The sequence below is a fragment of the Lonchura striata genome, chromosome 8, assembly GCF_050655825.1.
Source record: "Lonchura striata isolate lonStrDom1 chromosome 8, ASM5065582v1, whole genome shotgun sequence".
NCBI classification, from domain to species: domain Eukaryota; kingdom Metazoa; phylum Chordata; class Aves; order Passeriformes; family Estrildidae; genus Lonchura; species Lonchura striata.
Window position 1 is genome coordinate 10,517,098 of NC_140710.1, and position 15,692 is coordinate 10,532,789.

Below are 15,692 nucleotides of genomic sequence, written 5' to 3' on the forward strand. Positions count from 1 at the left end.
TATTTGAGAACAAGAGAGTGCACAGGAGGGCATGTCACATTACAGAGAACACAGTACACAGCAAGGACAATTTACTACATCATCTAACACAAGATCTCATAAGGACTAAACCTCAAGGCAGCAGTTTGAAATGAGCAGAGGAAGGCACCTTTGCACACCACACAAAATTAACCTGAAGAACACATTAGCATGGGTTACTCATGAAGCACATTTCTGCCCTGAATGTACCTAGCAAGAATTATTAAACACAAATTTCAAATTAAGAAATCCTTAAGCCAAAGACAACCAGAAAGTAGGAAAACATCTATTTGCCCCATTCTCATACTCCTCTGCTAAGCCTTTACAAATGGTAGCAAAAAACAAACAGTATTGGCTGAGAGAGGGCTTTGCTCTAACACCAGCAAATCTGCTTTTGTACTCCTATTTCACACCCTGAAATAAGGCTCAGTGTACATGGTGAAACCCAAGTCCACAATTTGGATCTCACAACAAAGAGGAGGGAATTGTATTGGAGACAGGAAGCACAGAGAAAAGGGAAAGCAACTGAGCAGTGACAGCCCAGGAGCTTGGTTAAAGAGCTTGAGTGACCAACAGGACAGACTACAAAGGAAAACAGGCTCATGCCAAGAGGAGGGAAAGATTCAGGCAGAGGTATCAAGCACGTGAGAAGAAACCCAGGGAAGAGCCTGGAAAAGTAAATAAATTTCCTCTGATAAAGCAAATATCTGCAAAACTGTTCATCAGTGCCTTCAACTTTCTCAACTAAACCACCACAAGGATAACAACTTGCTCCTGATAGTATGTAATTTTGCATTTGCAGATGGCAGATGTCTGTACCACTAATCTAAAGGTTACAGCCTTGCTGAATGCGCTTCTGTCTGTCAGTTCACTGTACCTGATAAAGTTAAGGCAATGAGAATCATGTAATTAAAATACCCAGATGTGATGTGTGGCCCCCTCTGATAAACTCAGTTGAACTCAGCCAAAACCAGTTCCAGCAGTAGAGTCTTAGAGACAATTAGCCTCACAAAGTTTCACTCAGACATCTAGGTAGGTGCCTCGACTAAGTGAGTCATACTTCAGACTTCCACCCCAGACATCAGAGAAGAGATACCACAGGAGGCTCTTACCAATGTCCCAGCTACAGGAAAAGCATCAGTCAGAGCCTGAGCCTTCTAACATATAAGGTCAACCAACCACTTAACTCTGCAGGAAGCCAAGCTTTGTTAGAGCTGATGCTCTGTGGGTTACAAACTTAAAATATTGTATACGGTTACACACAAGCAGAGCTTTTGTGGAATCACGTTAGCACACGGTTTGCTCACTCTTTCATATTTGCATCATGAAGGGAGTTAAATTACATTATGGAAGCACCCTAACTCCGCTCCTTCCTAACTTTGGAGGTCCTGACTTTGAAGTATAAATCTTGATGTAGTTTTCTTTGTGCATACACATAAAAGGCACAGCCACTCAAAGCAGATACATCTGGGAAAAAAGACAGCAGGAGATTACAACAACACATTGTGACAATTTAATGTAAGATGCAAAGAACAGGGGACTGCACCACACTGATACCAGGAGAGCAATTTCAGAGGGAACGCAAAGTAATTCAGCATCTGTGCTGGAATCTGGCCAAGAGGTTGCTAGCCACCTTTTTGGCCAGGAAGCTGAAGCCATTTTTTTCATAATGAGCAAAATAGCAAGATTTCTGACTTTTATGTCACACTCAGAATAGAATACCTTTTACTACCCTGAGCTGTAATCAGGGAGAGGGTGTTGGTCAGGAACAGAGGTAGGTATCACAAGTTCTCCTCACCAAATCCATGACTGCACACCTGAAACACCGGGGTCTCTACCGAGCTCTGACCATATACAAAGCCTGCTTTGCCTGAATGATTTGGAGACATCAGTCCATGGTCACATGGCTGCAGGTCATGCTGCAATTCAAAATGCAATTACCAAATCTAACTCAGTTTTCACATGTTGAAAGAATCAACTTCCTGTCTGGACAGCCAAGAAACTGACTGAAGGGTATTTTCCAGCTGCTGTTTATATGCTTTTGTTTGAAAGTGCTCCCACTTACTTTATTAAATCTGGCAAAAGGGTAATCCTTCCCTTCCTCTGCTGCCCTCCTCCAGTGGTAGAACATTGCTCCATCTTTCCTCGCTGGGTTGGTGAAAGGCATCCACTTCCAAGGCCGGACTTTCTTGGAGCCCAGTTTTGCTTTGACTGTTCGATAACCCTGAGTTGTATCACTTGGCAGCAGCGGAGGTGCATCCCTGTGGTGGAGGAAAGTGCTGGTGATGAGACGCAAGGAGCAGTCCAAGACAAACCCAAAGAGATTTCAGGCTCAGAACTCTTTTTGCAGATACAAAAGCAGGTGCTATTCCCAGCTGAGATCAAGAAAGAATTAGATACAAAGGCTAAGAGCACTGTTTTGTCTGTGTTAGACAATTTTGCCTGTATCTAATTCATTTCCTGTATCAAGCAAGCCCCTCAAATTTAGAAGAGAGAAAACAGACACTGTCCATGACTAAGAAAAGGGCACAAGCATGGGCTGAGCACAAAGGAGAATCAATCTGGGACGCGAGACTGCCCCTGGTTTCAATAGGATGCTGACCTGCCACCAAAGGCCCAGGCCACCCCACAACCTGCCCAGATGACCATGTGCTCTTACTTTTTGTCAGAATAGAGAAGTGCATAAACTTCTCGGTGCATTCCTTCTGGCCTCTTAAACGTCAATGTTTCTGAAGATTTCTTGGATTTTTTCTGAAACAAAAAAATTGCACTTTAAATTCAGGGGTAGAAATTCCTGAGGGAACATTAAAATTGTATAACCTGATGCCCTGTGATGGTTTTTACTTTTATCTGGTTATAAACACCTTGAATTTCTCCAAGAAAGTGCCTATTCCTGGTGGAAGACACTGACAGACAAAATGTACCCACTTTCAGTGATAGGGCTCACCAGTACCCACATTTGCTCTTGCTGATAACACACTTGAATTCCAAGCTGAACATCTGGCTGTAGATTGCAGGGACTGGTGCACTAAGTTTTTTCTTACTAAGGAAGCACTGTCCTCCCTCAGAGATACTAATGCATTTAATAATGTGATTCTGTACCTTTTCAAGTAAGAAATGTCTTCCTAGATTTTCACAGTTTTTGTCACTTTGTTCTGCAGCAGCTTCAGTTTTTACCATCTGTGATTCCACCCTTGCAGTAGCCCCTTGGCAAAACCCCCCAGTGCCACCTACCAAAGTTCTCTGGTCCCAGCTGTGCTCTCCCATTTACACAGCAAACAATTTTTTGACAGTTTCTTCATAAGAGGAATTCAGTGTACACAACTCAACCTGGCCCCTAAACCCTTGACAGAACTGATGGTTTCTAAGACACAGTCCAACTCATATCCATATACAAGTTTATCGGTAATCAACTGTATCAGGTGATCAGCTTTGGATTCAGGTAGGTACAGTAACAGCCACACTAAGAACTTACACTTTATTTAATAGGGAAAAGTTTACTGAGCATTTGGTCTAACTGTACCATCTTTGTAACTACTACCCCAGACACTACTATTATGTACTTGCTTACTAGATCACTACCAAATTTTACATCAGAATATTTTTCAGTAGTAAAACTAACAGTGCATCATAAATTGTGCTAAATCCATACAGTCACCTTTATCAAGCAAATTCAAGATTCCACTGAAAAAATAAGTCCCTATCATCTTGGACTACAACTACTTTCCATAAAACTTTGTGACAGACACGCATTATATCAGCACCTCTTCATCCCCAATCAAGCAACTTTCTCCTAGTGTGTCCATCACTTTGCCCAGCAGCAATGTAAGGCCAAGCAAGGCACTGACCCGGTCACCACACACCCTGTATGAACACAGGCCTCTGGAATTCCCCCAAAGTTCCCAGATTTATTAAAAGTTAATATCAGCAGGCCAGAGATCAGCTCAGCCAGCTCTTTTAGGAGTCAAGAACAAATTACTTGGTCATGCTGATTTAAATGTTTTTATGCCTAGTATTTTTTATTTTAACATTCTCAGTCACTAATGGACTGGAAAGTACTTCATGGTTCTCTTGTGATTTCAAGACATCAATCTGTTTCTTTTCTAATTGAGAACAGATCTATTTCCTGAGTGGGAGCTGCACTGTTATTAGCAACGTTGCACTCTCCGTGTGATAACAGCTTACACCTTTGGTTTGGCTTCGTTTCTGTACTTTGTAGAAATTCAGAATGTTTCGTCCAAGTGGCCTCCTGCACACCTCCCAGAACCTTTCCCTGCACCTTCCCTTCCTCTCTCTTCCCATTACAGAAAACTTGAGGAGAAAATCATCTTGGTCCCTGCTCCAAAGAGACAGCCAGCAACCAGAGAGCCAGCACTCCTTAGCTCTCTGCTGCCTAGCACACAAACACATTTAAATCAAAGAACTCACAGCTCCAAACACTCACTGGCAACACTGCGGGCTGAATCCAGCCACCAGGCCCCTCACCAGACACTGTTCACCAACACAGTCCATAACCAGCAATTCCAACATTTCAGCCTTCAAATGACTGAAACTCACTGTTTTTCCATTACATCAATTATACTGTGTGCCCTAGCCCTAGCAAGGCAGTGAAACCACAGTGTTTCTCCTCACACACAAACACTGCAGTGGAGGCAAACAATGACAGCCAGAAGGCGCTTTTAGGGATGGGGTGGTTGTGTATGTGTAGTTTGGTTTTGATTTTTTCCCCAAATATACAGGCTTTACTTCAAATCAGACCATCTGTGTACCAGAGAGCTCCCTGGGCTCATTTCAAAGCACCTCTGCATCTCATAACTACTCCTAAATTGACCTTCCCAATACCTTGCAAAACATGGGACACCCATGATTTTGCCCAAATTTAAAACACAGAAGACAAAAAGATACTGTAGCACATTACCACACAGAATGCAGCACATCACGTCACACATCCTTAACAGAGCTTAACTTGCCACATTCCCACAGGCAATGCATCCCAGTTCTCCCAAACCTCAGCCACACACCTTCCCCACACAGGTGGGAAGACTTCTGTCATTCAGTCAAGTCAGACAATACTTTCTTTCTTCTAAAACAAGACTGTGTTATATTATTTCCACTTGCTTTGGGGCTAGATACTTCACAAAATGAGAGTTTTAGAGACAGCTGAGAATGTCCTGGGGCCTGTCCCAGCTCAGCAGGACATGGCTTACACAGCTCCAGCTTAAATCCCACACCAGATGCCATGGCACAGGTAACTAAGAAGGTACACGCTTAATTCCATCTTTTCTTCCAACATTCACCCCAAACACCACATGCAAGCTCGGTGAGTGCCCAGAAATCACGCCGCAGCCCCTCGGGGCACTGCAGTTCACCTTATCCGAGTTGATGATGTCCTTTTTGTTGATGGTGCCCGTGTTCTCTGACTCCACGCCTCCCAGCTCCAGGATGTCCCGTACATCTGCCCCCGTCGCCATGACTCCGCCTGCCCTCTGCCCTTCTCTGCGCCGTCCTGTCCGTCCCCTCCAGCTCTGGGAGGGTGGGAAACCGGGGGTCGGGGGTTAACTCCCGCGGGGGTGTCCCGGACTCATGCAGACACGCGTGGGTGCGCGTGTATACACGTACCGGCACGTATATCTGCGCACACACACGCGTACACACGCACACGCACACTCGCACACTTATATCCACATGGACACACACCCCCCTCGGCCGCCTCCCATCCCCCCGCCAGGCCCAACAACGGGGCCTTGCACCCGGCGGGTCCCGGGGGTTCCGCACGCCGCGCCCGCGGCCCGCGGCCCCGCGGGGGGGTCCCGGGAGGCCTGCGGGAGGGCGAGCGAGGCGCGGCGCTCCCCGCGCGGCCGCGGCCGCCGCGCTGCGAGCGGCCCCGCGCACCCACCGGCGCCGGCTCCGCGGCCACCGGGACGTGCGGCAAACACGGCGGCCCGGGCAGCGCCGCTTCCGCTCCCGCCAACGGGCGCCCGGAAGTGCCCGGAGCGCTTTGGGGGACGCACCACGCGGGGTTGAGGGTGGCGGGTTCGAGTCCCGCGCCTGGCGGCAGCCGAGGCCGCCCGGCCCGAGGCGGCCGGCGCCGCTCTCCCCGCCGCTCTCCCCGCGGCAGCGCCCGGCCGCAGCCGGGTCCCGGCACCCCTCGCCCCGCTCAGGGCGCACGGCCCGCTGCGGGCGCAGCTCGCTCCCGCGCCAGCAGGTGGCAGCACCGCCGCGCCCGGCGGCGGCTCCGAGCCCGGCCCGTGTGGCGGGAGGCGGCGCCGCCACCGCGGCTGCCCTCACCCCCTTCCCGCGGGGGCTCTGGGATGGATCCCGCTCTCCCTGGTCCCGGGGCTGAGCCTGGTTTCCTGCAGAGCTCAGCAGGAGTTTTGCCGTCTCCTTTCTCCCCACAGCCGAGCCGGGGCCAGCGCGGTGCCCCACACGCCTCATGGCACGCTCGGGCTGCTCGGCCTGGCTGCGTGTGCCACAGCCTCGTGTGCCACGGCCTCGTGAGCCACGGCCTCGTGTGCCGCAGCTTCGTGTGCTACGGCTTCGTGTGCCACAGCCTCGTGTGCCACGGCTTCGTGTGCCGCAGCCCCGTGTGCCACGGCCCCATGTGCCCCGCACTGCAGCGCTCCTATCAGGCAGCCCACAGTGGGAGTTTTATTATAAGAGTGTCCTGTTTCCTCTTCCCTGTGGAAGAGATGGAAGGACAAGGAAAGAGGAGAAAACAGTGGTGCGGTGCCAGGAGGGACTTGGAGAAACTACCTTCCTGTGAGATTGAGGCAGGGCAAGGCTGCCTGGCAGAGGTTTGCCTGAAGCAGATGGTTTCTGTACAGGGCACAGAGATAACACTGGGATCTGACAGCCACCTTGGATAGCCCAGGAGAGGGACTGCCTCTGAGGGGAATCTCTTCTCCTTGCAGCCCTGGATGAGCTGAACCCCACTTGCTCTTGCACAGAATCCCTCAATGCCAGCCAGGCTGTGCTGAAAGTTCCCACCATCCTGCTGGTGAGCCCTTCCCACAAGGATTGGCACATCACCTCTGTATCAGGGCCCAAACAATGCCAGTGTGCCACAATGGGAACTGGTGACACCTCCAGAGTACCATCTGCTGTCCCCAGAACTCATTTAATCCCTTTTCTACTCCTTTCCACACAAACAGTTTTTAGCACCCTTCCCACAAGGACAGAGCTGATCCTGAGGTTTTCCCTCTCCTATTTGTTCTCAGCTTTGCCTCATCTAACCAAGTCCTCCTCCGGCAGTGTGTTTGGACACTGCTACTAATTTCTAGCACATTTCCTTGCTCTCTTGCCACAGCTGGTCTGGAAGTGGGGTCTACACTCCCCCAAGGTGGGCTTGCATCAGGAGACAAGACTTTTCCCAACTTTTGCAGACTCTGCCTGCCTGGCAAGCCTAGCACTGCGGCTCCATAGGGAGCTTTGCAAGACCAAAAAAAGGACCTCTCTTTTTGCCACTCGTGAGGGATTGTTCGGTTTTTCGCAGTCCGTTCATCCTGTTAAACGGCACTTAAAGAAAACAAAAACCAGTTCCAAAAATAAAGCCTTGCGACAGATGGGACCATTCAGTGCATTTTTTTGATTACATCTCCCACTTGTTGGCCTGCCTCCCTCACACCTCGTTGAGCCTCGGGAGCTGTGTCCCACCTGGAGCTGTATGGACCTGCAGGTGAAACGCATTAACTGGGTGCTTCCGCTAATGGGCTCATCAGCAGAGCAATTAGCACTGCTTCAGAGGGGCCTGCAGTTACTGTTTCTGGCCTGGAGTTATTGTTAATGGCCACTGCATCCCAAAGCTGGCACAGAGCAAAGGGGAAATGCTGCAAAGATGAGTCACGTACCTGGTCCATCATTGGGAGTCCTGTACTGGGACTGCCCAGACCTGACCACCTGCGTCCTGCCTCGCCAGGGCACAGGGAGTATCAAGGGAATGGAGGGAATCAGGGAAAGCCAGCAGTGACAGGGAGCCCTTTGTTTCTGTGTCCTCTGACTCTGGCATCACTGTCCTGTCACTGCAACACCATCACGCACCTCCAGCTGTCCTGGAAACCAGGGATGTCCAGGGTACCAAGCCTGGGTGACCTGCCACCAAGCACCTGGGGGAGAGATGTGCCCCCACATTTAGCCCTGGCAAGAAGGCCCCCTCAAGGCCAGCTCCTCACCCACCTCAGGGTGCTGGAGAAGGATGCACCTCAGGCCCTTTACCATGCCCTGGCTGCCAGGCATGGCCAAAGGTGGCCCCAGGCCAGGGGTGTGCGTGCCTTCCGACCAGGGCTCAGGGTGTGTGTGTCTCCCAGCCTGGCACCAGCGGAGGAGGACAAGTGCAAACACTGTGGCCAGTGGGGCAGGAGAAGGTTATCTGGGGCCCGGCAGTGGAAAAACTCTCGGTGTGTGACTAAGGCACAACAGCGCCAGGTGTGGGTCCAGGCAGGGCAAGCGAGCCAGGAGTTATCGCTTCCCCGTGGGTTCAGGTGCCTGAAGCCAAATGTTTCCTAAGGGTGCGGTGACAGCCACAGCCCCGTTATCGTGGCACCTGGCCCACCCCAAGCAGCATGGACACAGGGACTGGTTGCTGGACCTTCTCCCCATGGCAGGGATGGGACACTTGCCACTGCTTCTCCAATGGGAGACTCGAGCCCTGGGAGCATACTTCAGCAGGGGCACCTTGGTCCTGGGAACCCAAGCTCCAACCTCATGGTGAGGAATGGTCTGTGTCAGCCTGTCCAAACTATCCTCCCGCCCTGGAGCACCCAGGCTGCATCCTACCCACAGCACTTTTGTCCCCTCCCCAGCTCCATGCTGTCCCCATGGACCACAGCATCCTGAAGGTTAAGCCCTGCCTAAGGAACCCTCAGATCTGCAACACTCCTCCCTATGGACCAACAATGCCAGACCAGCTGTGGGATCTGTTGACTGTAGCATGGGGGAATCCTCATGAGCTCGGTCATCCCCAGACAACAGAAACCCACTCAAGCTTCTCTTTCAGCTCCAGCTCTGGAGACCCCAGGGCCCTCCTCCAACTGGCAGATGCCAGGTCACACTGTGGCCATGACTCACACTTCTGCTGGGAGGTGTTTCTCCATACCTTACTCCTTCCTTTACTCCCTTGCCTCCTCATTAGACCAGGTCAGCTGTACCCCAAAACCACGGGGCTTAAGAGTTACAGAGGTTTCAGGGGCAGCTGCAGTTTCCAGGGTCCTTTTTGACAGGGAGTGAGCAAGGTGGAAAAGGAAGGGAGTGAGACATGGCCTAGCTTAGTATTCTGCAGGTGCACACACCACAGGGATCGCACCCCAGCCGTGCCTCCCTCAGTGCTGCCAAAGGTGTTTTCTTGCTGCCCTCATCAATTTGCAGGGCAGGTTTTGCTGGGGAGAGGACTGGCCTCCCTTCTCCAATGGAGAGTGTGTCCTGGCCCAGGCAATTGGAAGAGAGTGTTTTTTATTAACAACAAATTAACCGTAATTGTCTTTTCCACTACAGCCACTCCTCCCCAGCCATGCTGGTCCATTTGACTGCCATGTCCCATTATGTGCCTGAAGGGAGTGCCTTGCCCCAGGCACTGGGGAGCAAACCCAGAATAGCTCCGTTTGGAGGAGCCAAAGCACCTTCCCCTGCTCTTGCCTCCCTGTGGAAGCAGTGGCAGCAGAGCCGGACCTCACTCCTGCCCTGGCACAGCAGTGATGAAAGGCGAGAAAGAACTGGTTTGTGCTCTGATCTCAGAGCTGAACCTCAAAACAGCCGTGAACTGTCACTCCAGCTCCCAGGATGCTTAGGGAGGACAGGACAGCAAAGCCAGCCTTTCCAGTGGGACAGGATGGTTGGAGAAATTCATCGTTCCCCTGGAAATAAAAATAATAATCATAATAAAAACACAAAGCCAGAGATTACTTATACGCACACAAACAGGCAGGCACGCACTCTCCCCATCTGGCTTTGCCAGCTTGACTCATCGCTAATTCAAACAGCCCACACCTTTCCCTCTCCCTCCATGTGACATTTTGAACAAGTTTCCAAGGAAGAGGCAGAAGTTTTGCCCCAGCTATCCCCTGGCATTGTAGCCTTGTCCTCAGGTTCTGGTGGTCCCAGGAACAAGATATCCCCAGCATCTCATCACAGGCCACATGTGTCCCAGCACAGTCACCCCTGCACAAGCATCTCTCAGAAAGTGGGACAAGCAGAGGGTGGAGGCAGCACAGTGAAAAGGACAAGTGATTGAGCCTGATGGATCTGTGATACCTGTGGATGCAGCCCCACGGTCATGATCTCAGGCCTACAGGCAGAACATGATGTCCCAAACTGCTGCCACCCTACCTGGAATTACCCATGCTTTTGTACCTGCTCAAGGGCAGACCACAAGGGTGGGTGCTGGTCCCAGAACAAATAGCTCCACACCAAAATATTATCCACTCCTCAGGGGAACATCAGATGTGCTCTGCCATTCCCATCTAAGCAGGAAAGAGTGGGATCAGCCCATCTACATCCCACTTCCACTTACAGGGCAAGCAGCCCCAGGGCACCCTCCAGCCCTGACCAGCCACTGGGAATTGCAGAGATGAGCACAGGAGGAAGGAGCCACTGCCACCACCACCCTGTGCCAGGGCATCATAGAGCTTGTGTGCTCCCTGCACTGCCAGCATGGTGTCAGGTCTGGACAAGTTCCTGCCTTCAGAGGGATTCGTGCATCACAGGTAATCAGCTGTGGGAGGGAGGGAGGGATGGAGCCAGACCTGCTTGCTGAGCTCCAGGACCTGGCAGCATGCTTGTGCTGAGTCACCACCTATTAACGCAGGGAAACCTCAGCACCTGAACCCCGCCAAGCTGCCAGGCCATCCCCAGGAGGACAGCAGAGACAGCACCCGGGACCAGGCAGCTGACACCAATTTCCCTCCTGGTTGTGACCGCAAGGCCAGTACTGCAGAGCTTCCACTGTGAGGCACAGCGGGACAGGACTGCTCAGGAAGAATTCAGGACCAGCAAGGCTCTCAGTTGAGTTTCGGCTGCCATTCTCCTTGGAGATGACTCACAGCAGGACCAGTCACACCATCCCAGTGCCGCAATTACCCCATCTGCAGATTAGGGAAACTGAGGCACAGGGAAGTGGGGTGACTCAAGAGCTGTTGCACAGGAGATGCTACTCAGATGCCGAGGCTTGGGCGTTCCCCATCGATCCTCCGCAGCTAACTTAAGCAGAAATGAACATCGATGTAAATATTTACTGACAAACAAGCTCAGCCTCACCCTCTCCTCTTAGAAGAAACCTTTAAAGTAAACTCTCCTGGCTCTTTCATGTTTACATCTTGTTTATTTATTATACAGAAGATCACAATATTTCAACAGTTTGCATATAAAGAAAAGTAACATTTCAGAGTGCAAGAGACCTAACGTGCCCAAGCAGAGAAATGTTAATTAACAATATACACAGACGGGAACAGTGCACTTCCCAAAGCTGAGACTCATCTGTATTCCCAGCTGGAAGAAAATATATTAAAAAAAAACCAGAAACATTATATATTACTGCTTTGTTTAATTTACAACTTGCTTTGCAGAAGCTGCACATAAAAAGACTCATTTTCTTTTGAGCTTTCTTATTTGTCCCCCCTCTACAAAAATTTCAAGTATAGCAGAGACCTGGGCATTCATAGCTGGACTCACTGTCCTTTACATACTAAATTTTAAAAAGCAGCATGGGGAAGGGCAGCTGCAGCAGTACCTGGTGTCATCCTGAGGGGAAGAACAAGACAAAATAAAGCAGACAAGAGCCAGAAGAGGCATTTTGACTCTTGAGTGGAAAACTGGGAATGGCCAGGGCTGGACTGCCCAGTGGGGTCCCAGGCTGGTGACAGGAGCATCCCTGTCCTCTGTGCAAGGTGTCGCTGTGCTGCCAAACCTTTATAGCCACGAGCCAGTAAAATCCCACCCTCGCCCCATCCACTCCGGGCTTTGGGTCAGGAGGTTTGTTCTGATGATCACAACCGAGACAACCAGCAACCTATTTCCCAGCACCACAACCAACATACCCAACTGGCATGGCTCTCCAGCCAAAAAGCAGCCAGAGTCAGCCACCATAGCCCCTAGAGCCAGGGGTGTGCCAGAATCTGGGTGAGTAAGGTTAAGCTGATGCCAAATACAAGCCAGAAGTTCTGGGTACAGATCCCTTATGCACCAGCAGCTCCCCCACTCACTGGGTACCTGGCTGCGGGGAACCCACCAGACATGGGGAGCTGAGTGGTGATGTCTGGGCACATGTTTCTTGCAGTTTTGCTCCCCACATACATCCCCAAAGCAGCTCTTCCCCACCACTTGGCTGGGCCAGCTCTCACAGGAACAGGAGGAGAAAACTAGTTATCAACTACAAGCGGACAGGGCTGGGTGGCCAGGCTGCTCCCCACTGCCATCCCTGGCCCGACACTATTTACACCGTGAGCTGGCTTCGGGGACATCGAGTCCGGCCGCAGCCACTGCTCACATGTGCCGCTTCATGTGGAGAGCGAGGTGGTCGGAGCGAGAGAAAGCCCGCTCGCAGAGGTGGCACTGGAACGGCCGGTGCCCTGTGTGCTTGCGGTAGTGGCGGGTCAGCTCATCGGAGCGGGCAAATTTCCAGCCACATCCTTCCCAGGTGCAGTGGTAGGGCTTCTCGCCTGCAGAGGAGAGGGGGTGTCAGTGGGCTTGTAGGTTCACACCCTCCCTATGCCTTCAGTTCTGTGCTACCCTGTCCAGCACCTCCTTTTCAAGGATAGGAGGTGCATTGCGCATCTCTGCCTGCCCAACTTTCCCCTTCTATCCCCCATTTTTCTGCCCTTCCCCATATGCAAAGATCTGTTTTCTGGGCATCCCTGCCCCATATTACAGCATCCCTCCTATGTGCTCCTGCTTCACTTTAAACTGGGTGGTCCCCTGCTCATCCCTGCTGTGGGATGTGCCCTGTCCCAGCTCGGCCAGAGGCACTCACCATACAACCCCCAAGTCTGTCTCCCCATCCTATTTGTCCCTAGCCCAAGTGGAGGGTTTCTCCATGTCCCTAACTCCTACCACCTCAGGCTCCCCCGGGCCCCAAAACCAGTAACTGGAGGTGCCACAAGAGTGGTCTCGCTACATGCCTAGGTCCTTATGTGTCCCTGCCCAGCCCCACCACGGGGGTCCTTCTGAGCACTTCGGGGGCCATCCCCGTTGCCCTCTGCCCTACACGCAGAACGCCTCCACGCGGGCTATCTCTGGGTGCCCTCATACAGCCCCACCACGGCGACCCACCGTGCACTCCCCATACCGCAGGGGTCTTCCTCACGCGACACACGCCCCCTCGTCCCCACCCGTGTCACCTCTCGCGACGCCCCTTCACGCCCCCGAACCACGCTCGCGGGCCTCACCACGTACCGCGGCACCCCCACCCGGGACCCTGTGCGTGCCCCCGGCCCGGCGCGCCCTTACCCGTGTGGGTCCGCATGTGCGCCTTGAGGTGGGAGCTCTTGGTGTAGGTCTTGCCGCAGCCCGGGTATTCACAGTTGTGCGTGGCCGTTCGCTTGCGCGCCCACGAGCGGCGGCCGCGCTTGGGCTTGCAGTCCTCGGGGGGAGCCCCGGTCGGGAAGTACTCCAGCACCGGGGAGTTGGGCGGCGTGACCAGCAGCCCGGGCAGCCCCGCCGGGCCCGGGCCCGGCGCCTTCAGGGGCTCCCTGAAAACACTGAAATGTCCATGAAACTGCGGTGGCGGCTGGGGGGCGAAGTGGGGCGCATAGCGGTGCGGGGCCACGGCGTAGTGGGGCGGCAGGTCGGCCAAGAGGTGGGGATCGGCGCCAGGCAGCGACTCCTCAGGGGGCCCCAAGCGGCCGTGGGGGAAGCCCGGGTAGGGCAGCGGCGGCCCCTGCACCGGTCCCGGCCCGGGGCCCGGCGCCACGCGTGGCTTGTGCTCGCCGCCGCCCGGTCCCAGGTACTCGGCGGCAGACATCCCCAGCATGCAGGCGCGCTCCTCCGGCTGCTCCTTCTTGATGCGGGGCCCGAAGGACTGCGCGGGGTCCAGGGGCAGCGGGCGGGCTAGGGCCGGGTGGAGGGGCGGGTGGTGATGGGGGTGAGGGTGGTGGTGGGGGCCGCCGGGCACCCGCAGCTCCGTGTACTCCCTCCGCTGTAGGTCGTAGTGGCCGGGCAGGTCCGGGGTGAGCAGCTCAGCCACGTAGCTGTGGCCCTGGCCGTCGGGGTAAGGCGCCGGGAACTTGCCCGGCGTGGAGTACGAGCCGTCGCTGTCGTAGGTGGTGCCACAGCTCTCGGGGGTCTCGGGCAGGGGGTAATTGGGGCCGGTCGGCCCCTGCCCGCCACTGCTGGTGTGCGCCAGGATGAAATCCAAGTCCACGAACTTGCCCAAGTCGTCTTCTTCCCGCTTGACGGCAGCGGGGCCATCCTGCTGTAGCATCCTCTGCGGGAAAACGAAGCGTCAGGATCGGCGGGAAGACGCCGATCGGCAGCACCCACCGCCCCAGCACCGCGGCCCGCGCCTCCCGCTCGGGGCGGTGGCTCCCCCCAACCCGTCCGACGGGTCGGCACCACTCCGGCTGCGCTGCGCCGCCCTCGGGGCGCCCTCCGACGGCGAGAAGGCGGCCCGCCCCCCACTCCCCGGCCGGGCTGAGCCCCAGCCCGGAACGCTCCGTCCCGTACCCACCTTGCCACCCTCTCCCCGGTACCAGGTGCTTACGTGGAGCATGTCGGCGGGCCGCTCCTCTAGCGGCATCAAGTTGGCGAAAGTGGAGATAGAGGGCAGGGCGCTCTCGTCCACGGCCGCCGCCATGGCGAGCCGGGCCGAGGCAGCGGGGCCGGGGCGGGCAGGGGGAGCGCGGTGCGCGGAGCCCGGCACCGCTCCGCTCCCCGCGGCAGCAGCGCTGCTCTGCGCCGCCCCGCGCCCCTAAGCTGTTAACAGCATGGCTGCGCCCCCATTGGTCCGGCCCGCATTGATATTCACCGCCGCCGCTTGCCATTGGCTCTGTTGTATCCGGAGGCACGCCCCCTCCGGCGGGGCTGCCCCGGCGGGCGGGCGGGGGTCGGCGGTTGCCGCTGCCCCGAGCGCGCTCGGAGCCCGAGCGGGACCGGAGAGGACGGGACAGAGCGGTGGGGTCTCCGCGTCCCGTTTTGCTCTGCTCCGTGGAACTACGCCACGGGGCAGAACAGACAAGGGTGCTGTTGTGGATCGCGGAGGCCGGAATCCTGCCCGCGCCCTGAACGGGGCAGCGGCGCCCTTAAGGCTTGCCCACCACACGGACGAGCGGGGAGCGGGGCTGTAGGTGGCAGAGCCGGAGATCCCCCGCCACCCTGTCCCGAGTGGGGCAGGGGCAATGACTCTGTCACACGCACCCTGTGTGGACGCAGATACCGGAGAGATTTGGCTCAGGGGTACAGGTAAAAGCATTTCAGACACTGTGCACGGGGGCCACCGAGCACGTCAGCGAGCGAAGGTGCAGTCCCCAAAAGGGGTGCTTGTACCACCATAGGAGACGAGCCAGATAGCCGAGCCCTGGTGCCCCCACACCCCCACGCGATTCGTTTCATGTAAGCGCACCCGTGAAGCCGCGTCCTCCCGCGCCGCTGCTGCCGGTGAGGCAATCAGCGGCACAGAGCGTACCAGCTCGCATCTGGCTGCGTGCAGGGTGCGTGTGCGAGCCGAGATAACCGCTCGTCAACCCTGTAGGGGG

At 54.7% G+C, this 15,692-nt stretch overlaps 2 protein-coding genes across 4 annotated transcripts in view; both read right to left on the bottom strand.

Moving 5' to 3' along the window:
• DMAP1 (DNA methyltransferase 1 associated protein 1) overlaps positions 1-5,948 on the bottom strand; it is a 30,193-nt gene extending 24,245 nt beyond the window's left edge. For both annotated transcript variants that reach the window (XM_021528324.3, XM_085586314.1), the window contains exons 1-4: positions 5,915-5,948; positions 5,388-5,543; positions 2,678-2,769; positions 2,084-2,279 (exon numbers count right to left, since the gene is read on the bottom strand). In XM_021528324.3, coding sequence (XP_021383999.1) covers positions 2,084-2,279; positions 2,678-2,769; positions 5,388-5,489 — 390 coding nt within the window. In that variant the 5' untranslated portion in view covers positions 5,490-5,543; positions 5,915-5,948. The remainder of the gene's footprint in view (positions 1-2,083; positions 2,280-2,677; positions 2,770-5,387; positions 5,544-5,914) is intronic.
• A 5,354-nt stretch (positions 5,949-11,302) lies between these two features.
• On the bottom strand, positions 11,303-14,892 carry KLF17 (KLF transcription factor 17). Of its 2 annotated transcripts, none has more exons than XM_021530134.3 (3): positions 14,702-14,892; positions 13,450-14,425; positions 11,303-12,662 (listed from the first exon to the last, which is right to left on the bottom strand). In XM_021530134.3, the coding sequence occupies exons 1-3, from the start codon at positions 14,792-14,794 to the stop codon at positions 12,487-12,489; spliced, it is 1,245 nt and encodes a 414-aa protein (XP_021385809.3). In that variant the 5' UTR covers positions 14,795-14,892; the 3' UTR covers positions 11,303-12,486. The 2 variants fall into 2 exon arrangements, with proteins under 2 accessions (XP_021385809.3, XP_085442442.1); XM_085586316.1 differs by having other exon boundaries at positions 14,669-14,892.
• Positions 14,893-15,692: the final 800 nt, after the last annotated feature.